Source organism: Delphinus delphis, chromosome 2 (assembly GCF_949987515.2).
Source record: "Delphinus delphis chromosome 2, mDelDel1.2, whole genome shotgun sequence".
NCBI lineage: Eukaryota > Metazoa > Chordata > Mammalia > Artiodactyla > Delphinidae > Delphinus > Delphinus delphis.
The window spans coordinates 74,439,405-74,465,557 of NC_082684.1; the positions used below are offsets into that span (position 1 = coordinate 74,439,405).

Genomic DNA, 26,153 nt, shown 5'->3' on the forward strand with positions numbered 1-26,153 from the left:
AGGAAAGGAGGGAGGGGAGCCCGTGGTTGGGGGCAGGGGACAAGCATCTGGCCTGCAGGAGAAGGTGGCCCTCACCAAGAGTGCTCAACTCACCCTTCAGGTTAAAAATAACCAAGGTAAGGGCCTGGTGGTGCCGGGTGCGGGGTGGGGGTGGGGGTGGGGGGGGTGTGAGAAGTCCTGTCTTCCCACTATCTGCCCATCAGTCCTTTGGAGGGGAGGAATGTGCCCAAGGACTAAAAAAAGGCCCTGGAGCCAGAGGGGCTAGGGCGACAGACCTTTCATGGGCAAATCTGGAGGCCCTCTTGTCCTCTTGTCACCTCCAGAGCCAAGGGATCAAGGGAGGAGGGGCCGGGAGGGGAGAGAGGTGGGAGGGAGGGTCCCTAGGGAAGGACTCCAAATTTAGGCAGTGGGTGGGTGCAGCAGGATATAAAGGATCATGCTTTGGGGACAGACTGACACTCCTCTGAGCCAGGTAAGATGGGGTTTGGGTGGGAGCTCTGTAGCTAGCCCTCAGAGCCCCCAACTTGAGGGGAACGGGGGTGCAGGTCAGTCGGAGGCCCAAGGGTTCTGCTAAAACTGACTTTCTCCAGCCCTGGGACGTTTCCACTGACAGAGGGGAGGTTCCAAGGGGAAAACCAGAAACCTCTTTTCTTCTCCCATCTGCATTTCTTTCCCTGCATCTGTCCTCTCCTGCTTTCTGTGTCCTGCGTGTGCTTTCTCCATGTCTGTCCCTCCTTGGACGGCTTCCCTCTCTTTGTCCAATTTTATTTTGCCTCTTGGTCTTTGTCAGTACTTGTCACTATCATACTTCTTTGTCTGTCTCTCCTCCTGCCCTTCACAGCTGCGTGTTCTAATCTCCTTGCCTCTCTGTTTCCAACTCGGATTCCACATCCCACTCCTCTCACTGTTACTAGCTCTGCATCCTTTCTTTCCTGTCTCCCTGCCTCTCATCTGCCCGACTGCCCATGTCGGTCTGTCCCACTCGGCTGGCTCTCGGTTTAGCTGCCCGGCTTACTTCTCCCCACGGGCCTGCCTCCGTTGTTCCTCATTCTCCTTGTCCGTTCTTCCCTCTGCCTGCTGTACCTCTGTGGCTCCGCCCATGGTCCAGAGTCTCCAGGATTCTCTGTGAAGAGATCGCCGGGTGAGAACCACCCCAATTTTCTCCTGGAAGCCAGGTTGCTGCTCTCCTCTGAGCAGCTCAGCACCTCGCCTTAGCAAACTCTAGCCAATTCCACCCCACGCAGACCCCTCACAGATTCTCCGCCAGCTTCACGTCAGAGGGCAAGGGAAGCAGAACCCGAGTTGGGGAGGGCTGGACCCAGGCCAGGTAGGGAGGTGAGACTGATAGGACCCAGGTAGTGAGGGGGTGGGGCAGAGAGTCAGGGGCAGAGGGCAATGCTGCCCACTGAGGCCTGGGCCCTCCTGTCTCAGCCGCAGAGGAGGGACAGGATGACCGATGCCCAGATGGCCGATTTCGGGGCGGCGGCCCAGTACCTCCGCAAGTCAGAGAAGGAGCGTCTAGAGGCCCAGACTCGGCCTTTCGACATCCGCACTGAGTGCTTCGTGCCGGATGACAAGGAAGAGTTTGTCAAGGCCAAGATCTTGTCCCGGGAGGGAGGCAAGGTCACTGCCGAGACGGAGAACGGCAAGGTGCGTGGGGCACAGCACGGGGTGGTGGGTGCAGGGTGGAGCCACATGCAGTGGGAGCTGAGGGGCTCTGGAGAAGAGCCAAAGCCAGCGGGGGTGCTGGGTGACCCCCTCGAGAAGCCCAGCATCTGAGTAAGAACTGACCTTTCTTGTTAGGTCTGAGCAGGTGTAACGAGGCCCCACGCCAGCCCGTTGCCAGAGAGGATGCTGGCGGCCGAAAACCTCAGCTGGTTTCCTCTTCAGAGGGGACTTGTAGATAAAGAGGGCATAGACACAGCATCAAATGAAGCTCCCTTCTCAAACCTGCGTCCCTCCACTCTGCCTCAGTTTCCTCCATGAACCGAGTCTCCCCAGTCCTCCCCAGCCATACCAAGAGCAAACTTTTACCGATGAACGCAAAGAGCAGGAACTCTTGAGTTCAGTCCAGAGCTGACGACTGGCACTCAGAAATCCACAGTCCTGGTCCCTCATGCTGGCCACGAGAACTGCCACTGGTCAGCAGCAGTGGCTCAGAACCTCTGGGGACTTTGACCCTGAACCCAGCTCTGCCACTAGCAGCCACCATGCTGGCAAATCATTTAGTTATTCGATCCACAGCTTTCTCCACTGTAAAAAATGCTGGAATACCTACTTGCAGGATCTCATGACGTCAGTGCACGGCAAACTGACCAGTGGAGATCGAACCATTTGACAGTGACCAATGAAGAGTGTAGGGTAGATGGGTGAGATGTTTTTCCATTAGTGGCAAGGTTTGCCCTGAGCAATTGATGCCCTGAAGTACTGCCCCCAGGAGTCAGGGTAAGGTGTGTGTGCACAGGTCAGAGAGTGGCCATCCCTAGACAATTAAGCAGGGACTGAAAGGTGATGCTCATGGGCACAGGGTCTGGGGAACTGGCAAGACACAGGGACTCTAGGACAGTCTCTAGAAAGGGCGAGACAGTGGGCAGGTAAATTATCTGGTGTCATGGGAAGCTATGGGCTAGGGCCCAGGCACTGGTGAGAGAAGAGCTAGGGGAACGAGGCCAGGTCACAGCCTGTACTCTGGGAGGAGGTAAGTGGGCAAGGCTGGCAAGGGTCCTGGTGGGAGTGTGGTCACCCCTGTCCTACTGCCCCACCCCCTCCCCAGACGGTGACTGTGAAGGAGGACCAGGTGTTGCAGCAGAACCCGCCCAAGTTCGACAAGATTGAGGACATGGCCATGCTGACCTTCCTGCACGAGCCTGCAGTGCTTTTCAACCTCAAGGAGCGCTACGCAGCCTGGATGATCTACGTGAGTGTGTCCTGCACACGGCGGGCAGCCTGTCCTGCACAGAGTCCAAAGTAGGCCGGGGCGATTCTCTCACGGGGAGGGGGTTGGAACGCTCCCAAAGGGCTCTCTGCCCCTATCCCATCCCTGGTCAGCTGCAGGAAGAGAGGAGCCAGCTGGGCTGACCAGGGACTCTTCTGCCTGTCACCACTGCCCATCCCAGGCTCTCCCTTCCAACTTCTCATGACTGCCCTATCTTCCATTTCAGACCTACTCGGGCCTCTTCTGCGTCACCGTCAACCCCTACAAGTGGCTGCCGGTGTACAACGCCGAGGTGGTGGCCGCCTACCGGGGCAAGAAGAGGAGTGAGGCGCCGCCCCATATCTTCTCCATCTCCGACAACGCCTACCAGTACATGCTGACAGGTGGGCTGGCTGCTCTGACCTGTGGCCCCTCAGCCCCACACCCGTGGACCTGGGCCCTCAGCCCTGACCCCATTGCCTCTGCTCTTTTCTCTTCCAGATCGGGAGAACCAGTCAATCCTCATCACGTGAGCAAACACCATCCACCCACAGAGGGGCGTGGGCTGGGGGGGACCCAGGCTGATTCCTGGGGGTGATGGGGTGGGGAGGAAAGGTTTAAGGCGGAGACTGCAAGGAACTGGGCTCTCCGAGGAATGCCGGAGTGACCTACAGTGCTGGGCAGACTCTGCAGGGAGCTGGGCCCCGGGGGAGGAGATTAGATGGCTGGGACTCTCAGAGAGGAGGGTGCAGTGCTGAACTTTGAATGGAGGACGGTGGGAATCTGGGTTCTGATGGGTCCCTGTTGCCCCCAGCGGAGAATCTGGGGCAGGGAAGACTGTGAACACGAAACGTGTCATCCAGTACTTTGCCAGCATCGCAGCCATAGGTGACCGTGGCAAGAAGGACAACGTCAATGCAACCAAGGTGCCGGGTGGGCCACGGGCTCGGCAGAGGGGGACCGGGGGGTGGGCTGACCAGGTGACCCTTAGCCCTGCCCTGGGAAACAGTGTGGACTGCACCCCTGAGCTCAAGACCTACCTGGCAGGAGACACACACTCTGAGGGTCTGAATATGACCCGTTGGAGCTGCAGACCCCCCAGCAGTCCATCCGGCCACACCCCCGCCCTCCCCACCACCACCTGGAGGTGGACTGGAGATGCAGCCCCACGCTCTGCTCCCTCTGCAGGGCACCCTGGAGGACCAGATCATCCAGGCCAACCCCGCCCTGGAGGCCTTCGGCAACGCCAAGACGGTCCGGAACGACAACTCCTCCCGCTTCGTGAGTGCACCTGACCACTGCCAACTGGCCTTATGCGGCCTCAACAAAAAAAGGGGGGTGCAGTTTTGCCAACAGTCACCCCACCTGGTTGATTGTCCTGCATTTGGTTTTGGGATATCAAATAACACACACACACACACACACACATACACACACACACACACACACACACTCCATACCCTCCCCACTCAGCCTGGCCCCCGAGTGCTGGGAACTCAAGAAAAGAGACCCAGAGCTACCACAGCTGTTCCAGAGCCGAGTAACAGGGCTGATTTGGGCCACATTCTAGATTTTCCTTATGACTGTTTCCAAAGCTCTTCCACACTGGAAGTGGAAAGAGAGCGTGGGCGTTGGAGCCAATTCCCCAGCATTCCATCTGCCCAGTAAGTCCCCACACCTCTCTGAGCCCCAGTTCCTGCATCAGTGAGACAGAGGTAGTAGTAGCTACCTTGCTGGTTATTGGGAGGATTACAAGAGATCATATCAGAGGTACAAACAGGACACATTCTATCAGTGCTCATTCCTGTGTCCTTTCTTTCTTTTTTAAAAAAATATTTATGTATTTGGCTGACCTGGGTCTTTAGTTGTGGCACGTGGGATCTTCATTGTGGCATGCGGGATCTCTAGTTGTGGTGTGCAGGATCTATTAATAGTTCCCTGACCAGTGATTGAACGTGGGCTCGCTGCATTGGGAGAGCAGAGTCCTAACAGCTGGACCACCAGGGAAGTCCCCTCCTGTGTCGTTTCTGCTCAGAGATCCCTGGGTGGCATGTGGGGATGGGCATCCTCTTCCCTGTTTTACTGATACTAAACTGGGATTCCAAAGAAGTCATTTACATTTCCAGAACCGTCCAGGGCATTCTGGGTTGCGATGAGGTCCAGGATCTCCGTGCGTCTCTTCTGGCCAGTTCTCTCACTCTTTGTCCCATCTGCCCCCAGGGGAAATTCATCAGGATCCACTTTGGAGCCACTGGAAAGTTGGCTTCTGCAGACATAGAAACCTGTGAGTACATGGGGAGCCCTGCCCACACCTCTGGGTCCTCCACCTCTGCCTTCATTCCCGCCGGATGCCCCACCTCAACATTTCCCCTCCATCTTCTGTCTCTGTCTACATTTGCCTCTTGGCTTTAGAATTCTTCTTCCTTTAAACCGTATCTTTCCCCGGGCTCTCTCCACTTGCCATGAGAGCCCTTCTCCCCTGACCTCCACCCTGTTGCTGGCTTGGCTTTTTCCCTCCTTACCTGCCTCCCCGCCTTTCCTCACTTCAGATCTCCTGGAGAAGTCCCGGGTGATCTTCCAGCTGAAGGCTGAGAGGAACTACCACATCTTCTACCAGATCCTGTCCAACAAGAAGCCAGAGCTGCTGGGTGAGCCCAGCCCGATGGCCCTGCTGCCCCCAGCGCCCTCCGCAAGCCCGCCTGTGCAGGGCAGATCCCTCCTCCTCACCCGTCCCACCAGACTTCTCACCCCCCCTCCTTCCATCTGCCCATTGCCTTTCTCTTCCTCCCTCACCTTGGACTCCCCTGTGTCAATTCTTGCCTCCCTTTCCACCCTTCCTTGCTGCTTTACTCCTTCTCCTCTGCATTTGCCTCCCCTTCTCCCACCTGTCATTCGCCCACCATCCTCCCACCCTGGGTCCTCGCCACCCACTTTTCCTTTTCTTCTGGGTCCTCCCCTTGGTCCTTGCTGACGGTCCTCCTCTCTACCTGCTCCCGCTCTTTCCTTCATCCCACCCCTGCCCCCCACCGTGCCCCCTCCCACCCCCTTGTCCCCTGCCCTGTCCCCCGCCTGGACAGACATGCTGCTGGTCACCAACAACCCCTACGACTACGCCTTCGTGTCTCAGGGGGAGGTGTCTGTGGCCTCCATCGACGACTCCGAGGAGCTGGCGGCCACGGATGTGAGCTAGGAGGCAGTGGGCGGGTCCCGGGGCTCCTGGGCCGCCTGCCCCGCCACCCACTCTGCCTCTCTTGCCCTGCCCCAGAGCGCCTTCGACGTGCTGGGCTTCACTCCTGAGGAGAAGGCCGGCGTCTACAAGCTGACGGGCGCCATCATGCACTACGGAAACATGAAGTTCAAGCAGAAGCAGCGGGAGGAGCAGGCGGAGCCCGACGGCACTGAAGGTTCGAGGACAGGAGAGCAGGCGCTGAGAAGGCCTGAGGGGATGGGCGTTTGCCCGTCATGCAGAGACGGTCCTCTGGGAGCACGGTCTCCCATTCTGTGTCCTAAAGGGGTGCCTTTCAACGATTTTTTTTTTTTGGCTGCGTTGGGTCTTTGTTGCTGCGCGTGAGCTTTCTCTAGTTGGGGCGAGCGGGGGCTACTCTTCGTTGCAGTGCGCGGGCTTCTCATTGCGGCGGCTTCTCTTGTTGCGGAGCACGGGCTCTAAGAGCGCGGGCCTCAGTAGTTGCGGCACGTGGGCTCGGTAGTTGTGGCTCGCAGGCTTAGATGCTCCGCGACATGTGGGATCTTTGCAGACCAGGAATTGAACCCGTGTCGCCTGCATTGACAGGCGGATTCTTAACCGCTGCGCCACCAGGGATGTGCCCCTTTCAATGATTTTTAAGGAGTTATGTTCACAGTAGCGATGTTAGGACCTCGATAGAGAAAGTGGAAAGAAACCAGGAATAGGAGAAGCAGGTGGTTGAAAGGCTGTGCTTTCTCCCAGGGCGGGCTCAGCCCCACCCCAAGTCCACCTGGCCCAGGCTCCAGGCTTTCTTCTCCATTAGAACCTAGCCAGACGCCACCCTGCATCCCAGACAGGCTGGCTCCCAGAGGACCTGAGGCTTGTGGGTGGGTGAAGGCAGGGACATGGGAGAAGTGGGCAGACAAGGAGGCACCTCTCAATCCCGCTAGCTTCTCAACCCAACTGCACAGAGCAGAAGTGAATTGGGGAGATTTCCTTCTGCACCCAAGACACCCCCAAGCCCAGGAAAGCAGAGAACTGATCTCTGCACACCCCCATCACTAATGCAGTGTGTATGTGAGGGATGCCCAGGCCTTGGGTGAGCCCCTCGCAGCCTCCGTGCCATGTTCTGTTTGGGAGGCAGGAAGCCAAGGGTCAGGACACAGCTCAGGGCATTGGCACATCACCCACATCGCTGGGCCTCAGTTTCCCCCTCAGTGGAATGGAGCGAAAGCCCTTCCCAGCTCCCTCTAAGGCTATCTCGAGAATCCTTTGAGAAGGAGATGTGAAGGGGTGTGAACAGGGCTGGACAAACGCCCAAGAACGTTCCTCTTGGCCCACCTTCAAGGACCCCTTCTCCATGTCTGTCCAGATCAAATGCCAAGTCTCAGTTTCACAATAGCATGTTGCCAGTTATCACAAAACTCTTGAAATTCAACCAAATAAATTCCTTCTAAATAGATATCATATGTTGGATGGCACATTTGGAGAGCTGGGGATTGGGGGAGGGTGACCAACATGCTGTTAGGAAGCTTGATTTCCCAGCCGGCCATGTTGGCCAACAGATAGATTCAGGGTAGAGCAGGCCCAGTCCTGGGCTAGATCCTGGGATTGGGGACAAAGGAGGAAAGAAGCAGAGGACAGCATCAGCCACAGTGCCTGCCCTGGAGAGATGAAGGGATGCAGTGTGGTAGGAGGGCCTGGGGTGAGGGAGGGGCCTGGGCTCCAGCCTGACTCGGGCACACACTGGCTGTGTCACCATTGCAAGCCTTGTGCCCTTCAGGCCTCTATTTGCAACTCTTTTTTTTTTTTTAATTTATTATTTACTTTTGGCTGCGTTGGGTCTTCGTTGCTGTGCGTGGGCTTTCTCTAGATGGGGCGAGCGGGGACTACCCTTCGTTGCAGTGCGCGAGTTTCTCATTGCGGTGGCTTCTCTTGTTGTGAAGCACGGGCTCTAGGGGTGCAGGCTTCAGTAGTTGTGGCACACGGGCTCAGTAGTTGTGGCGCACGGGCTTAGTTGCTCCGCGGCATGTGGGATCTTCCCAGACCAGGGCTCAAACCCGTGTCCCCTGCATTGGCAGGTGGATTCTTAACCACTGCACCACCAGGGAAGTCCCTATTTGCAGCTCTTTAACGAGAAAGGCAGGACCTGATGGTCCTGGGCAGGGAAAGACGTCTGCTGAAAGTGCTTGCTTATCCCTTTCCTTCTCCACCAGATGCTGATAAGTCCGCCTACCTCATGGGGCTGAACTCAGCTGACCTGCTCAAGGGGCTGTGCCACCCTCGGGTGAAGGTGGGCAACGAGTACGTCACCAAGGGGCAGAATGTCCAGCAGGTGTACTACTCCATTGGGGCGCTGGCCAAGGCCGTGTACGAGAAGATGTTCAACTGGATGGTGACACGGATCAACGCCACCCTGGAGACCAAGCAGCCGCGCCAGTACTTCATAGGCGTCCTGGACATTGCCGGCTTCGAGATCTTCGACGTGAGTGGGGAGCCCCGGGGCCGGGAGAACAGTAACTCACTGGTTCGCACAGGCAGCCACCGCTGGCTGAGCCGGCTGCAGGCCAGGCGCGGGGACGGCGGTGTGCTCTGGTGGAGACGGTCATGTGTCTTCAGGGCGCCCTCCCTCCCCGCCCTGACAGGGGAGGGGAGGGGCCAGCTGCACCCCTTACCGGGCTGGACGCGGCCCTGGGCGCACCGCATGGGCCACGGACAGCTGCCCGCCTGACCCGCTCCCCTCCCCCACCCCCCGCTCTGTAGTTCAACAGCTTTGAGCAGCTCTGCATCAACTTCACCAACGAGAAGCTGCAGCAGTTCTTCAACCACCACATGTTCGTGCTGGAGCAGGAGGAATACAAGAAGGAGGGTATCGAGTGGGAGTTCATCGACTTCGGCATGGACCTGCAGGCCTGCATCGACCTCATCGAGAAGGTGCCGCTTCGGCCCCTCCGCCCGGTCCCCTTCACCCGCCATCCCAGACAAAGTGGCAGCCCTGTCCCTCTACACCCAGGAAACTAGTCCCAGAACCCCAAGCCCTGCTTTCACACACCGTGACATCACAAGCGTACACAGGTCCAGCCCTTCCTTCTCTCCCCAACACCTAAGACCTTTTCCTGTCTCGTGGACACCTCCCAGGGTCTTAAGAGGGGGATGTAGTGAAGGAGAGGGCTCCTGCCCCCTCTGACACCCCATGAGAAGTGTCATTCGTGGGAAGAAACTAGGCTGAAACTAGACATGTCAGCTTCCCACCCTCTCCCTGTTGGCTGAGGATAAGCCTGTGTTCAGCTCCTCTTATCTATGGAGGTTCCTCAGAGGAGACAGGACGGAGCTGGTGGGAGGCTCTCAGTGCTCGCTTGCTCCCGGGGCTCCATTGCTGATGGAGGCCAGAGGCCGCAGCAACTGCCCCTCCCCCAGCCCAGCCGCGGCCAGTCAGAAAACAGGGCCTTCCCCACAAGCTCTGCATAGTTATCCAGGGTGCTCCTCTTCCAGAGGCCTCAGATTTCCCTGAAATTGTATGTAAGAGTGTGTGTGGACTGGTCGTGGGCAAGGTGTATATGCAAGTGTGTGTGTGTGTGTGTGTGTGTGTGTGTGTGTGCATTTCTCTGGGGAGGGAGTCTTTGGATTCGCCAAATTCTCAGTAGGATCCCTGTCCCAAGAAAAGTCAAGAGCTGCTACACTTTCTGAAGTGCAGGACATTGTGCAGAACCTGGATCCCGCTAACCGTTCCTTGAACGATTGTTACCCGTCATATAGGCAGGAGTCTGGCCTGCCCTGTAGTCTGGTGCCTCTGACACATTTCTGTCCCAGCCTTCACCCCGTGCTGGGGCAGGGAGCCATTCAGGAAGAAGGGGCTGTTCTTGAGCCCTGGGGGGCGGGGGCTGGGGATTGGGAGTACAGGGCTCTTCTCTGGGTCCACTGGGGCAGAAAGGTTACATTGCCCAGATCTGAATGTATTCGGATTTAGGTTAACTCCAGGAATATTGGCTTCCTGTATCGGGACACGAGGTACCAGCTCAGGCTCTCTGTGGCCTGCCTGCTACACTGGGCTGCAGTCTCTCCTCTGTCGGGGTATGGGACTCTGCAAGCCTGGGAGTGCACTCAGTGATGCTCTCCCCCTCCCCACCCTGCCATCAGCCCATGGGCATCATGTCCATCCTGGAGGAGGAGTGCATGTTCCCCAAGGCCACTGACATGACCTTCAAGGCCAAGCTGTACGACAACCACCTGGGCAAGTCCAACAACTTCCAGAAGCCGCGTAATATCAAGGGGAAGCCGGAAGCCCACTTCTCCCTGATCCACTACGCCGGCACGGTGGATTACAACATCATAGGCTGGCTGGAGAAGAACAAAGACCCGCTCAACGAGACAGTAGTGGGGTTGTACCAGAAGTCCTCCCTCAAGCTCATGGCCACACTGTTCTCCTCGTATGCCTCCACTGATGTCGGTAAGAGGGCAGCCCTGCACTGCCAGAGCAGTTCCGGAGGTGCAAGGGGCCAGGATCCCGCTGCTTCAAAGCACACAACTCTAAAGGCAGGAGGGAGCCCGTGAGCCACGGGAGGGGGTCAGGAGATCCCACAGCGGCCCATCTCTACCCCTTCTGTGGAAGTACCATTTTGCCCTTTGGGTTATGGACGTTGTTGTACACGCTGTGCATCTCTTCAAGACTCTGAGCAACTGAAGATCAGTGAGGGTGGCACGCACATCACTGCAGCAGGCCTGGCATGGAGCCGTGCCTGCAGGAGGTCACAGTAAATGTTGAGAGGATCACTGAACATACAGTAGAACAAACGAGCCTCCAGTTCAGAGAAGGAAGAGAAAGGGTGTGAACTGAAACGATGAGGGTAAAGTACAAGAAGAAAAGTAGAAAGTGGAAAGATGTAAGCATGGGTAGGGGTTAGAAGGGAACGGGAAGAGAAAGCACAGATGTTATTTCAATGCCTGCTTTGTGCCAAGCACTGGAAAGGCACGCTCCATGCTTGATCTTTTCTAATCTTCTCCTCCTCATGAGAAAACTGAGACTTAGAGAATAACTTGCCCAAAGTCACACATCTAGTGAGCAGCAGAGCCTTGTCCCTACCCGAGGGCTCCTCCGTTTTCAAGCCCTTGTTCATCATTCCTTCTCTTGTTATTAGGGGACAGCAGTAAAGGCAAAGGAGGCAAGAAAAAGGGCTCATCATTTCAGACAGTATCGGCCCTCCACCGGGTAAGAAGGGCCCAGGGATGCCAAGAGACTTGTGGTGGGCAGGCCCAGCCCAGAGCATTTTGTCTGCACCACCCTAACCTGATGCTCTGAGTTTGGAGAGGAAAGAAGCTAGAGTTATGTGGTCATTTTTGGCATGTAAATTCTATACAAGCCTGAACTCACATCATAAATTATGTATCAGCTCCCTATCCCTTTGAGCGTTCTGGTGACAGGTTGTCTGGGTCCCAGGGCTCAGGGACCAAAGGGATGGTCCCTGTGGCTCCTGACCTCCAACTCTCATCCACCCCCAGGAGAATCTGAACAAGCTGATGACCAACCTGAGGACCACCCACCCTCACTTTGTGCGCTGCCTCATCCCCAATGAACGGAAGGCCCCCGGTGAGTGATGCACGAGCGTCTAGTCTGGAGAGGGCACTTGGCATCCACTTGCCCTAAGGCTGACCCCCTCCCTCTCCCTTCCTGCCACAGGGGTGATGGACAACCCCTTGGTCATGCACCAGCTGCGCTGCAATGGCGTGCTGGAGGGCATCCGCATCTGCAGGAAGGGCTTCCCCAACCGCATCCTCTACGGGGACTTCCGGCAGAGGTGGGTACCAGGGCCCCCCAGGGCTCAGGGAACAGGGGGAGCATAGGCAGCCTCAGGTGGGAGGGGAGTCTTCAGGTGGCCTCAGATTCTCTGGGCAGAGCAGATCAGTGCAGAACGTGGGTAACTACGGGCACCTCCCTCCCAGGTACCGCATCCTGAACCCGGCAGCCATCCCCGAGGGCCAGTTCATTGACAGCAGGAAAGGGTCAGAGAAGCTGCTGGGCTCCCTGGACATTGACCACAACCAGTACAAGTTCGGCCACACCAAGGTGAGTCTAGAGCCCCTTAGGGTGGCGTTGCAGGATGTGCGACCATGCTGAGTGGACCAGCTGGTAGCCTGATTCCTGGCTACCCGTATCAACAAAGGGCTGGAACCCAGGCTTCCTTTCTGTCTTGTTTTTCACATTTCACTCCCAGGTCTAGGATGTGTGGGTAACAGGGCCCTGGGAAGCTGAGCCAGGGTCTCCCACACTCTCCCTCCACCCTGACTACCCTTCTCTGAGGCTGTGGCCCCCTTGGCTCTACCCCTCACCCCCAGGTGTTCTTCAAGGCGGGGCTGCTGGGGCTGCTGGAGGAGATGCGGGATGAGAGGCTGAGCCGCATCATCACCCGAATCCAGGCACAAGCCCGGGGTCAGCTCATGCGCATTGAGTTCAAGAAGATCCTGGAGCGCAGGTGAGGCTGGAGGGAAAGAGAGAGGCACTCCCAGAGATGTAAGAGGCAGACAAGCAGAGCGAAGTGGCGTGGGTCAGGAGACCTAAATTCAAATCCTGGCTGCACCACTTACTAGCTAGCCTGAGCAAGTGACTTTGCCACTCTGGGTCTCATTTTGAATTCTTTAAAAAAGAAAATTCCCCTTAGGGAAATACAAATTAAGACTCCAATGAGATACCGTTTTAAAACACTAGATTGACAAAAACCAAGAAGTCTGACCCACTGCTTATGGATGTGTAAATGTGTGCAATCTCTTTGGAAAACAATGTATCATTTTCTTTTAAAGTTGAACAGTTACATACCTTTCCACTCCTGAGTGCATTCCCACAGAGAAACTCCTGCACGTGTTCAACATGAGACAAAAAATGAATCTTTATAGTAGCATTGGTCAAAATAGCGAAGATCTGGAAACAACTTGAATTTTCATCCACAGGAGAATGGGTGAATAGTAGTATACTCATTCAGGGGAATATTATAAAGCAATGAAAAAGGAGGGAACTAAAACTACATGGTACAATATGTTTGCACCTTAAGAGCATATTGCTGAGTAAACAAAAGCAAGTCACAGAAGGATACTTATTGTGTGATGCAATTTTTATAAATCTCAGAAATAATTTTTAAAATAGCATATTGTTAAAAGATGCATACACACATGGTTAAAATATTTTTTGAAAAAGTTAGGAAACAAAAAACACAAGATTTGAGGTAGTGGCTGCTTCTGGTGGAAGGACAAGGAAAGGGCATGGGGTGGAGCCCACAGACAGAATCAGCGATGGCAATGCTCTAGTTCTTGTTTGGGTGATGAGTTCATGGACAGTCATTTTGTTTCATGCTTCATAACTTACACATATATTATAGATATTCCTAAATGGAAAATATCATATTTTTAACATGCTTGAGGTTCTTATGAGATTAGAAACACCGAACACGGTAGACATTCTACTGTGGTAGACATTCTACTGTGGAAGTGGTAGCTTCCATAGCTACTAATACTCCAGTAAGGAAGATATAAACTGCCCTTTTGTTGAATTGATCAATCAATAACTATTTATGGAGCAACTCCATGTTCAGTGTGGTTATGCTGAGGTGGGGTTGCCTATCAAGGCTACAAGACAGGGTTCCTGCCGTCAGGTGCCTACAAACTTGCTTAGATGTGCTGGGAGCCGAGTGCTGCTGGCCCCATGATTGCGAAGCGCTCTTTTACAGTGCCCTTTCCTGCCTCCATGTTTCTTTGCCAGGGATGCCCTGCTGGTAATCCAGTGGAACATTCGGGCCTTCATGGGGGTCAAGAATTGGCCCTGGATGAAGCTCTACTTCAAGATCAAACCGCTGCTGAAGAGTGCAGAGACAGAGAAGGAGATGGCCACCATGAAGGAGGAGTTTGGGCGCCTCAAAGAGACGCTGGAGAAGTCGGAGGCTCGACGCAAGGAGCTGGAGGAGAAGATGGTGTCCCTGCTGCAGGAGAAGAACGACCTGCAGCTCCAAGTGCAGGCCGTGAGACCATTTCTCCTCTCCCCTCCCCTGGATTATAGCCCATCTCATCACCAGGGACTGAGTCTCAGAGCTCTGGCTCTCTTTAAGACCCTGGATCTCTCCTCTCTGTCCTCTTCTCCCAGGAACAAGACAACCTGGCTGATGCAGAAGAACGCTGCGACCAGCTGATCAAGAACAAGATCCAGCTGGAGGCCAAGGTGAAGGAGATGACCGAGAGGCTGGAGGACGAGGAGGAGATGAACGCCGAGCTCACGGCCAAGAAGCGCAAGCTGGAAGACGAGTGCTCTGAGCTCAAGAGGGACATTGATGACCTGGAGCTGACGCTGGCCAAGGTGGAGAAGGAGAAGCACGCCACAGAGAACAAGGTGAGGGCAGCTCCCTCTGGCTCCAGCCCAAGTCTCCTCAGGATTCCCAGACCTGAGTGTGGCCCAGGTCCTTGGCATTGGAGGTCTCCACAGATGTCTCCAGGTTGGTGACCTTTGACCCTAAAGGGGATGGGGTTCTTGGTCAACAGGTGAAGAACCTGACAGAGGAGATGGCTGGGCTGGACGAGATCATTGCCAAGCTGACCAAGGAGAAGAAAGCTCTGCAAGAGGCCCACCAACAGGCCCTGGATGACCTTCAGGCTGAGGAGGACAAGGTCAACACCCTGACCAAGGCCAAGGTCAAGTTGGAGCAGCAGGTGGATGATGTGAGTAGTAACAACCATGCTCCATCCCTCTCAGGTTGGGATTTTTCAGGCAACACCAATGGCCAAGGGGTTCCCAATCCCTAGAACTAACTTCCATGACCCCTGGGGCCCTTTTCTTTCTACAGTTCCTCACTAGGCTGGGTCTCTAATGCTTCATGCTTGCAGGGCTAACTCTGCTGGTTTGACTTCCAATCCCATTCGACTTTGGGTTTAGACGGGAGCAGAAGAGGGTGCACTGTGGATCTCAGGTTTCCTACATCCTGTTCATTTTCTTTTCTCCACCAGCTGGAGGGATCCCTGGAGCAGGAGAAGAAGGTGCGCATGGACCTGGAGCGAGCCAAGCGGAAGCTGGAGGGTGACCTGAAGCTGACCCAGGAAAGCAACATGGACCTAGAGAACGACAAGCTGCAGCTGGAAGAAAAGCTCAAGAAGTAGGAGCCTGCAGCGGCCAGGAAGGGCTACTGAGGGTGTCTGGCCTGAGGGTTAGAGTGCAAGGTGCTGCAGCACCTCTGGCCAAGGCTGCTCTGGGCACACAGCCCCCACCCCCAAACTTCACCCTCGGGGCCAGGGGGAGGGGACTGGTCCTCGAATACCGAGGCAGAAGGAGAGGATGGGCACAGGGAAAGGAAAACCACCTGTCACCCTCTTCTCCTCCAGGAAGGAGTTTGACGTTAATCAGCTGAACAGTAAGATTGAGGATGAGCAGGCACTGGCCCTTCAGCTGCAGAAGAAACTGAAGGAAAACCAGGTGAAGTTCTTCTGGGTGTAGCCACCGGGAGCTCAATGGCGCTGAGGCAGCTGAGGCTGTAGGAGTTGCTTAGGGTTCTAGACAGTATCTAGAACTCCAAGCCGCCCGGAGGCCCCAACAGCCCTGACTTACAGGCACTTGGGAACATCAGCCTTCCCCCATTAGAGCAATAGTGTCTTATTTCAGCAGGACTATTTGGGGGAGAGGGTGGGGATCATACTTACTAAAAGGGCTTCTCTTGCTGAGCTATGCTCCACCTCATGGGTTTTCTGCTCTGGGACAATTGGTAGGGCTCCGTTCTCCTCTAACCCTTACTTTTGGTGCTTCTCCCCACTTCATGGGGGTGAGAAGGGCCTTCATGGAGCACCTTGCCATGGGAAGCTCTGTTCTTATTCTTCCCGGGTATTTACCCTAGCCACTAACTCAGGCTGGATCCCCACAGAGCACCGTGATATGGAGTCAACTCCCGCAAACTTAAGCAAGTCACTCCCCGTCCTGAGCCTCAGCTTCTCCTTTCATCTGTAAAATGGGACTAATGACCCCTGCCTTGCAGAGGACCAGAAGAGACATTGTACAGGAACCCACTTTGTCAACCAGGAGGCAACATATATATGTTATTTTAATATAGCTCAGGCTAGAGAAGTGAGCCAGCCACCTGCAAGAAGATGTTCTTTTGTCTTTCGCATGGCTTTCTCATCCCTCTGCAGGAGGAGATTGAATTAACAGCCAGAGTCTCCCTTGCCTTTAATGAACTGAATTTTAATGTGCTTTTAGTCCCATGTTTGTCAGAAGAGCCCTGGAAGCAAGGAAGGCAGGTACTCTCGTTCCCATTTCATAGCTGCAGAAGCTATACGGCCACATCTGGACATAGTGGCCCCAAGGCCACAGGGACTCAGCTATTTATCCTCTCATTTTCTTATGAGGCCACTAGTGGAGAGAGCTAATCTCCCCTCAGCATTCAGGGTCGATGGCCCAGGGTGCAAGTGACACATGAACACAATTCCCCTCCTCTGGGGGCTGCTCAGGGGCTGGTCTGCCTTCAGTGATACTCTTCCCTCCCATCTTCTTGGGTGCCCCTTCTGGGTTTTAGCCTGAATATTAGGACATCCCCAGGTTCTCCTAGCCTGGTCTGGGCAACCTCTTTGACTGTTGAACCCAGAACAACTGTGCTGTTATCCTCACCAGGTCTTGGCAGTGGGCTGTGGCTCCTCCTTCTTCCTGCCCAAGCTCTTGCACTCAGTCCCCATTCTCCATCCTGGGAGCAAGGGTCTGGTGGTTCTCTCTCTCCTGCTCCCAGGACCCCCTCACACACATTCCATCACCACCATCCATAACCACAGGTGAAGGGATCCCACCAATCCTCCCCTTTGCTCCTTGGTAGTCAGACAACAGATCAAAATTGTAAATGGGACATTCTGCCAATTTAGTCAGGCCAAGGCTAAGACCAGAAGGTAGGGACATGATACAGAGGAGGGCACCCTGCTAGCACTCACCGGGCCTGGAAGGGAACAATTAAGCTGGAACCGAGCCCTGGGCCTAAATAAAGTAAGCCCTGGAGAGTGAGGAATGTGGTTGATTGGAGTTTGTGGTTAATTCGGAAGATTACAAAAGCTTTTGATTATTTGGAGGCATACTGCTGCAAATATTTGTAAAATACAAGCACCAGCTTTCCTGCCTTATCATTAGCAGAGCAGAGCCTAGTGGATCTGTGGAATCTTTGAGACCCAGGACCTCACGGGATCTCAAGATCCCTCTCTGAAGACAGATTCTCAGGATTCAGGGCTGCAGATGCGCAGACTGGGTCTGAGATGCCCCTCCGGGAAATGCCTTGAGAGTTTGGCTTCAACCAAATTCCCACTGACGGTCTTGCATTATAGGATGTTTGGCAGCCTCCCTGGCCCCTGCCCACTAGATGCCAGTAGCAACACCCACCCCCTCCCCAAGTCACGACAATCAAAAATGTCTACAGACCTTGTTGACTGTCCCCTGGGGTACAGAATGTCCCCTGGTGAGAACCACTGCTCTGCAGGACCTGGGTGCTTTGGCCAGGAGCCTTCTAGAGCCCTGGGGAGGGGGCTGTGATGGAGGGGTCAGGCGGTGGGTCTGAGCCCCCTATACCCTGCCCAGGCGCGCATCGAGGAGCTGGAGGAAGAGCTGGAGGCCGAGCGCACTGCCCGGGCCAAGGTGGAGAAGCTGCGCTCAGACCTGTCCCGGGAGCTGGAGGAGATCAGTGAGCGGCTGGAGGAGGCCGGCGGGGCCACGTCCGTGCAGATCGAGATGAACAAGAAGCGCGAGGCTGAGTTTCAGAAGATGAGGCGGGACCTGGAGGAGGCCACGCTGCAGCACGAGGCCACGGCGGCCGCCCTGCGCAAGAAGCACGCCGACAGCGTGGCCGAGCTGGGCGAGCAGATCGACAACCTGCAGCGCGTGAAGCAGAAGCTGGAGAAGGAGAAGAGCGAGTTCAAGCTGGAGCTGGACGACGTCACCTCCAACATGGAGCAGGTCATCAAGGCCAAGGTGGGCCTCTGCTCTCCTCTCCTCGCCCTCTCCTCTCTCACAGCCTCGCAGTGTGCCTTCCTTCCACTTCCTCTCTGCCATCGCTCTTATTCTCACTCCCTTCGTCACCCTCTGGTCTCTCTCCCTCTCTCCCTTGCACCTGCCTTGCCCTCCACCTGTGTCTCCATCTCCTCACCATCTCTCCCTTCTTTAATTCATGCATCCTCTCCAGATTGTGCCCCTCCAGCCCCGCCCCATTTCACCCCCCACCCCCTGCCTCTGTGCGCTCCCCAACCTTGGCCCTCCCTTCCTTCCTCCAGTCAACCCAGCCCCTCCCACATTCACCTTTCTCTTGTCCCTTACCGCCTGAAGGCAAACCTGGAGAAGGTGTCCCGGACACTGGAGGACCAGGCCAACGAGTACCGGGCGAAGCTAGAAGAGGCCCAGCGCTCCCTCAATGACTTCTCCACCCAGCGAGCCAAGCTGCAGACGGAGAACGGTGGGTGCCCCTAACCAGCCCTGTGCCTGCCTCACGGAAGAGCATCAGTTGCCCCCTTCCATGGCCCACAAACCCTTGTTCCCACCTGCAGGTGAGCTGTCCCGGCAACTGGAGGAAAAGGAGGCACTGATCTTGCAGCTGACCCGAGGGAAGCTCTCCTACACCCAGCAGCTGGAGGACCTCAAGAGGCAGCTGGAGGAGGAGGGCAAGGTGAGGCCCGGCTACGGGGCAGCAGACAGGATTGATGGCAGCCCTGGGGCAACCAACTTCAGAAATGGAGCCTGGAAGCTGCAGAGAGGCCGCTAATGAAGAAACCTCCAGGCCAGGTTCTTCCACTCTTCAGCTAAGCCACACCCGAACATCACTGAGTGCCTCCTTTCTTATTTGGAAGGGATGGGCAAACTGGGAAGGTACCTTAAGATGTTGAGATTCCACACCAGCCCTCACCCTGAAGGAGGCCGGGGCTTGGTTGAAGTTCATAGATATGAAAAGGATCTGGAGAATGGGGACAGGGCCTTCCCTCCCACCTTCCCAGATGCTGAACCCACCTCCCGGTGCCGCCCCTCCCAGGCGAAGAATGCCCTGGCCCACGCGCTGCAGTCAGCCCGGCACGACTGTGACCTGCTGCGGGAGCAATACGAGGAGGAGACGGAGGCCAAGGCCGAGCTGCAGCGTGTCCTGTCCAAGGCCAACTCGGAGGTGGCCCAGTGGAGGACCAAGTATGAGACGGACGCCATCCAGAGGACCGAGGAGCTGGAGGAGGCCAAGTGAGTCCTGGGCAGCCCCCAACCCTGCTTCTAAGAGAGGAAGGCTCGAGAGGACATGGGTAGAGACAGGCAGAGTGGGCACGGGAGGCAGATTTGAGGTGGAAGAGAGGAGGTGGGGAGAAACGTGGTGGGCAATACAGGTGCTTGCGAGGGAGCTGGGATCCTGCACTCTGAGTGAACCCTGGCTGGCCCTGACTCACTTCCTGTGACGGGCGAGCTTTTGGCCCGGGTTATACCTGATGCTCACGTATAAGACGAGCAAAAAGCTTGTTGGTCAGAGGAGCTACCGCCGATCAGCCTGGGTGGGGAGAAGTGAGGGCTGCCACCCTGAAGCTGCTCCCCATAGGGAAGAGCCTCTATTCTAGGCACCCGAAGCCCTGGCTCCCTGGAGGCTGGGGTTCCAGGGTCTGAAGGGCTACTCAGTGTCCCAAGGAGCTCTGTGGGAGGGCCAGGCCCTCCTCATCTGGCAGTTCAGGGAGGGGTCGTCCCAAGGCCCCGCTGTTCCCAGGTAGAGTGACACACATACACCCAACCGCGCCGGGCAGGAAGAAGCTGGCCCAGAGGCTGCAGGACGCCGAGGAGGCCGTCGAGGCCGTCAACGCCAAGTGCTCCTCGCTGGAGAAGACCAAGCACCGGCTGCAGAATGAGATCGAAGACCTGATGGTGGACGTGGAGCGCTCCAACGCGGCCGCCGCGGCCCTGGACAAGAAGCAGAGGAACTTCGACAAGGTGGGCCCAGGCTGGGGACTCGCAGCCAGGGGCCAGAGCAGGCGGGCAGGCGGGAGTCAGGAACGTCCTCCCAGGAGGCAGAGGCTGGGAGGAGGCTGAGCCCAGGAGAGGGGCCTGGGCGCCCCTGGACGTGGGGCTGGGGCTGCCCGGTGAGCCGCGTCCCGTCCCCGCAGATCCTGGCCGAGTGGAAGCAGAAGTACGAGGAGTCGCAGTCGGAGCTGGAGTCCTCGCAGAAGGAGGCGCGCTCCCTCAGCACCGAGCTCTTCAAGCTCAAGAACGCCTACGAGGAGTCCCTGGAGCACCTGGAGACCTTCAAACGGGAGAACAAGAACCTGCAGGGTGCGGGCCCAGGCCGGGGGCGGGGGCGGGGGCGGGGCAGGGAGGGTCCGCACGTGGCGCCACCCAGCGGCTCCTAGAGGCGTGCCCCCCGTTGGAGCCCGGCTGCCCCCAGCTGAGCGGCCCGCCCCTCCCACAGAGGAGATCTCCGACCTGACCGAGCAGCTGGGCTCCAGTGGAAAGACCATCCACGAGCTGGAGAAGGTCCGCAAGCAGCTGGAGGCTGAGAAGCTGGAGCTGCAGTCGGCCCTGGAGGAGGCCGAGGTGAGGGCCTGGCTCTGCCTGCACCCCTGCCTCCGACCCTCTCCTACCCACCCCTGCCCTCCTGTCTCTGACTCCGCACTCTCCCTCACCTGGGGGTGACGCTGACCCTAGACAAAATCTATCAGCTCCTTATTCTGAGTCCAAGGTCATATACCCACTACCCATGACTACCTCCAAAGCCAAGGTCTGTGCAAAGGAAAATGCCACACACAGCTTGATCATAGGTTTGTTTCCCACTGGGTTTATAAAGTTGAAACCTGGCCATCATAAAAACCCCTCAGACGGGGTGGGAGCATGGGCTCCGGACTCAAACAGACTTGAGTTTGAAACTTGGCTTCAGGACCACCACTTTGTCATTGGGCAAGTTCCTTAAGCTATCTGTACCTCGGTTTTCTCGTCTGTAAAATGGCATCAGTTGTACATACCTCATGAGATGTTACGCATGACTATTATGAAGATGAAACGAGGTATCGTGCTTAAGCGCTTAATATATGTTAGCTATTGTTACTGTTCATTTGTAAGAACCTAGCGATAGCCCTGAGATTTGGGGCTTCTAACTTTTTTCACTACAGGGTGAGCGACCTGGGAAACAAAGAGAAATGTTCGAATTTCTGGTTGTAAAACTCCTTCCCTTTTCTATGCTATTTTAGATGGGTCGGGATCACGCAGTGTTGGTGCTGGAGGGTCTTGACAGTTGTGAGCTCAGAACACTTTCCTTGACGGAGGAAACCGGGGGTATCCAGCACTTCCTCCCCCAGAGCACCCGGATGGCCTGGGATGCAGGTCCCCCCTCCCCATCTTTCTCAGCTCTTCTCCTCTTGGCTGACACCTTGCATCCTCCCAGCCTCCCTCCCCAATGTACCCTGTGCCCTGACGTCCTCGGACCCTGTCTCCCCACCCACCTCCAGGCCTCCCTGGAGCATGAGGAGGGCAAGATCCTGCGGGCCCAGCTGGAGTTCAACCAGATCAAGGCAGAGATGGAGCGGAAGCTGGCAGAGAAGGACGAGGAGATGGAGCAGGCGAAGCGCAACCACCTGCGGGTGGTGGACTCCCTGCAGACCTCCCTGGACGCGGAGACGCGCAGCCGCAACGAGGCCCTGCGGGTGAAGAAGAAGATGGAGGGCGACCTCAACGAGATGGAGATCCAGCTCAGCCACGCCAACCGCGTGGCCGCCGAGGCACAGAAGCAAGTGAAGAGCCTCCAGAGCTTGCTGAAGGTACCTGGTGACTCTTGGAAGCAGGAAGTCACCTCACCCAGGGAGGGGCGGTGGCCGAGTTGGGGGGTGGCGTCCCATCACAGCACCAGATCCCTCCTGCCCCCGGGCCATCGCAGGCACAGGTCCCACCTGAGCCACCGCCAGGGGCTCTCCGCAGCATCCAGTTCAGCTGACGGCCTCATGATGGGCCAGAGCCCAGCTGCCTCTCTCACGCCCACTCTCCTGATGCGCAGGACACCCAGATCCAGCTGGATGACGCGGTCCGTGCCAACGATGACCTGAAGGAGAACATCGCCATCGTGGAGCGGCGCAACAACCTGCTGCAGGCCGAGCTGGAGGAGCTGCGGGCCGTGGTGGAGCAGACGGAGCGGTCCCGGAAGCTGGCCGAGCAGGAGCTGATCGAGACCAGCGAGCGGGTGCAGCTGCTGCACTCCCAGGTGAGAGGCCAGGAGAAACCTGCCGAGCAGCAGAGCCAGGACACCTAGCGATGCTCTGAATCAGATGGCCTGAGAAAGCATATGTCCAAGCACATGGATCATAAATTATTTCATCTCTGGGACCAGCTCGCCTCTGTTAGTCATGGCTGCGGAACCACAACCTTGAGAAAGGGGTCTACACTTAAAAGCTAAGAGTGTCATGGTGGATTGGTGGTGCCTGGCAAAATCACAAATCTGGGAGTCGTGGAATGCACGCTGTTATGTGATATCCTACCTCTAGAAGACAGCCAGCCTCAGCTTGCTGTATTAAAATGGACTTTTGGGCTTCCCTGGTGGCGTAGTGGTTGAGAGTCCGCCTGCCGATGCAGGGGACACGGGTTCGTGCCCCGGTCCGGGAAGATCCCACATGCCGCGGAGCGGCTGGGCCCCGGAGCCACGGCCGCTGAGCCTGCACGTCCGGAGCCTGTGCTCCGCAACGGGAGAGGCCACAACAGTGAGAGGCCCATGTACCGAAAATAAATAAATAAATAAATAAAATGGGACTTTTGGAGTTGAAAGAAGCACAACTGCATCTACTTGCAAACCAAATTCTCCACAGAACACCATTTTTCTGCAATCCCATACACACTGTTTTCAGCTATACTCGGTAATGAGTTTTTACGTCCATCTCACTGCACTGCCCTGTGGAGTTTTGTTCTGTAATCTAGTACATATGGGAATGACATCACCCACGGATGTGGTCCTCTCTTCCTTACCCCACTCCTTCTATAACTATAATCGCTTCCAGGATACAGTCCCTTTAACCAAGTTTTTCCCATTTCCTTGGAATATTTTCATACTCCTGCACAGACATGTTACTGCAGAGCTCAGGAGTAGAACTACAGACCCTTTCCTGCTTGAAGTCTTTCTTCAGAGCCGAGTCCCTTTAGATATAATGTCTAGAATATACCTATTTTCATAGGAAAAGAGAAAGCAGGTGCAAAACAAGGAAAATACTAAAATCAAGACATGTTTTTTAAAAATGACCAGTTCTAATTTTCTCTGGATAGAACTGTAGAATCAGGGGGCTTCCCTGGTGGTGAAGTGGTTGAGAGTCCGCCTGCCGATGCAGGGGACGCGGGTTCGTGCCCCGGTCGGGGAGGATCCCACATGCCGCGGAGCAGCTGGGCCCGTGAGCCATGGCCGCTGAGCCTGCGCATCTGCAGCCTGTGCTCCGCAACGGGAGAGGCCACAACAGTGAGAAGCCCGCGTACCGCAAAAAAAAAAAAAAGTGTAGAATCAGGCAGCAAAGCATACATTCAATAGTTTTCTTTGCCTTTATCTAGAACACCAGCCTCATCAACCAGAAGAAGAAGATGGAGGCAGACCTGTCCCAGCTTCAGGGCGAAGTGGAGGAGGCAGTGCAGGAGTGCAGGAACGCCGAGGAGAAGGCCAAGAAGGCCATCACGGACGTGAGTGACCGCTCCCCTCAAAAGACTCAAACCAGGCCTGTGGGTCCAGGCCAGGCCACTGTGCTGTAACAGCGGTGACTCTGCCACTCTGTGGGTTTGAGGGCCTCAGGGAGCAAACGGCAGGATGGGGGAAAGAGGTGATCCTTAATGGGAAAGAAGAGGCCCCGGGGTCCTGTTCTTTTACGCTCTCTGCCGTGCACAGGCCGCCATGATGGCGGAGGAGCTGAAGAAGGAGCAGGACACCAGTGCGCACCTGGAACGCATGAAGAAGAATATGGAGCAGACCATCAAGGACCTGCAGCACCGGCTGGACGAGGCCGAGCAGATCGCCCTCAAGGGCGGCAAGAAGCAGCTGCAGAAGCTGGAGGCCCGGGTGCGGGAGCTGGAGAATGAGCTGGAAGCCGAGCAGAAGCGCAATGCAGAGTCGATCAAGGGCATGAGGAAGAGTGAGCGTCGCATCAAGGAGCTCACCTACCAGGTGCGGGCGTGGCAGCTGCTCTGGGGCCAGGCCCTTAGGAGTGGACGTGAAAGCGCATCCCTCGCGCCCCCCCTCCTGACCCACACAGGCCCCACACAGAGCCACCTGGCCCTCTTGCCACCTGCTCCTTGAGAAGCTGTCTTGAGATTAATTTTCTTTCACAATCTCTGCAGATAGTTTGGCTTGAGTCCATGAATTTTTCTAGCGAAGGGAAAATCTACTTCTACTTCTTGAAAGCTCTTTGAACCAGCATTTCCCCAGTTTTTTAATAACCTGAAGCGCTACCATGAAAGCTTCAGAACAGTCCAAGCAATCTTTCCACCAGTCTCAGAGGCAGGGGCATTGTGTGGCATTTTAGTGATAAAAGTCAGGGATGGGAAAAGGCTCAGATCTTCCATGGAACTTCTGGGACCACAAACAGAAGGCCTTAGAGAAAGAAATCCCAAAATGTTCTAAGCCCTCCATCTGTATAGCTCAGAGCTTATGCCTTTGACCTGTTATTTTCACAGTGTGCCTGGGCAGGAGAGACAGAGAAAGGGGGTATTGGTCCGTTTGACAGCTGGATATGAGAGACACAGGAAAGAGATACAGATATAGAACTTCGGGTGTATTGTGGGCATAAGTGGCAATAGCATCCTAGCACGTGCAATGATCAGGAATGATCACGCGACATTGGAGCCACTGATCCTGGTGCCCGATACCTGACCCAGTACAACGTATATTGGGTTATGATAGATTAGAATGATCTGGATTTTGATAATCCCTTCTTTCTGCTTTCCTCATTCGTCCTCTCTGGTCACTCCAGAACCACTGGCCAAGAGCGCCTCTGGTGCTCCAGATGAGAGCTGGAACAGCCCTGATGTCTCCATATTATCAGATGAAGAAATCCCGTTTGGTTCCGAGCCCCTCCTCCCATTTCTCACCTTAGGGCCACAGCCCTCCTTGCTTTTTAGATCCTGGACTGAGGACCTTGCCGTGCCCTTTGACCTATAAGTAGTGTCAGAGATGAAGTTTCCCCACCACCTCTTTGACCTGGCCTGTTGGAGGGAAGAGCAGCTAAGGCGTGAGGCGAAGATGGGGTGGTGAGGGAGGGAGAGATAATCGCTCTTGCCCCCACAAAAAAAACTGGCTTCTCCCGTGCATATGCCCCCAGACGGAGGAGGACAAGAAGAACCTGCTGCGGCTGCAGGACCTGGTGGACAAGCTGCAGCTGAAGGTCAAGGCCTACAAGCGCCAGGCCGAGGAGGCGGTGAGTGACCCCGATGGGGCCCAGGCCTGGAGGAGGGGACAAGGAGCCGGCCCCCAGGCTGGGAGTCTAATAACCCCTGGCTCCTCTCGCCTCATCCCCCCGCCCCCCCGAACCCCCGCAGGAGGAACAGGCCAACACCAACCTGTCCAAGTTCCGCAAGGTGCAGCACGAGCTGGATGAGGCAGAGGAGCGGGCGGACATCGCCGAGTCCCAGGTCAACAAGCTGCGGGCCAAGAGCCGCGACATCGGCGCCAAGGTGGGTCCCTCCCCAGACCCCGTTACTCAGGCCCCTAGCAGCGCGGCCCCAACGTCAGTGCCCTCTTAGTGGGCACTCCTCCCCCTGTATTTGGATAGCCCTGAGGGTCCCACAGCACTCACACCTGAGCATCCCCCCTCCTGCTCAGAGAAGCCCCCCACAGACTGGAACCTCCTTAGAAAGCCCAGTCCCACCCCCCCGAACCACAAGGACCCCTAAATGGGACCCCAAGGTTCCTGAGGCCTGAACCTCTCCCCACTAAGGGCATCTCCCTTAGGCCTCTCAAAGCCCTAGAGATTCCTCCCCACACCCTTCCTCCCTCCCGCCAGCTGCCCCCTCACACCTTTAATTCTTTCTCAGCAAAAAATGCACGATGAGGAGTGACACTGCCTCTGAGCCTCGCTCTTGCTGACCTGCAATAAACATGAGTGCCAGAC

General features: G+C 56.1%; 1 protein-coding gene across 1 annotated transcript; it reads left to right on the forward strand.

The window, feature by feature from the left end:
- Window positions 1–1,449: 1,449 nt before the first annotated feature.
- On the forward strand, window positions 1,450–26,153 carry LOC132420413 (myosin-6). The gene is made up of 37 exons (XM_060004829.1): window positions 1,450–1,650; window positions 2,774–2,917; window positions 3,162–3,318; window positions 3,416–3,443; window positions 3,729–3,840; window positions 4,103–4,195; window positions 5,135–5,198; window positions 5,464–5,562; window positions 5,992–6,095; window positions 6,180–6,318; window positions 8,315–8,583; window positions 8,862–9,032; window positions 10,236–10,545; window positions 11,234–11,304; window positions 11,595–11,682; window positions 11,773–11,890; window positions 12,036–12,159; window positions 12,429–12,565; window positions 13,843–14,098; window positions 14,221–14,463; window positions 14,613–14,789; window positions 15,075–15,220; window positions 15,447–15,537; window positions 17,665–18,054; window positions 18,406–18,532; window positions 18,624–18,742; window positions 19,103–19,299; window positions 19,845–20,028; window positions 20,202–20,367; window positions 20,504–20,628; window positions 21,537–21,845; window positions 22,079–22,282; window positions 23,608–23,733; window positions 23,936–24,211; window positions 25,365–25,460; window positions 25,582–25,716; window positions 26,077–26,153. Exons 1-37 carry the CDS (start codon window positions 1,450–1,452, stop codon window positions 26,098–26,100), a joined length of 5,820 nt encoding a protein of 1,939 aa, XP_059860812.1. The 3' UTR covers window positions 26,101–26,153.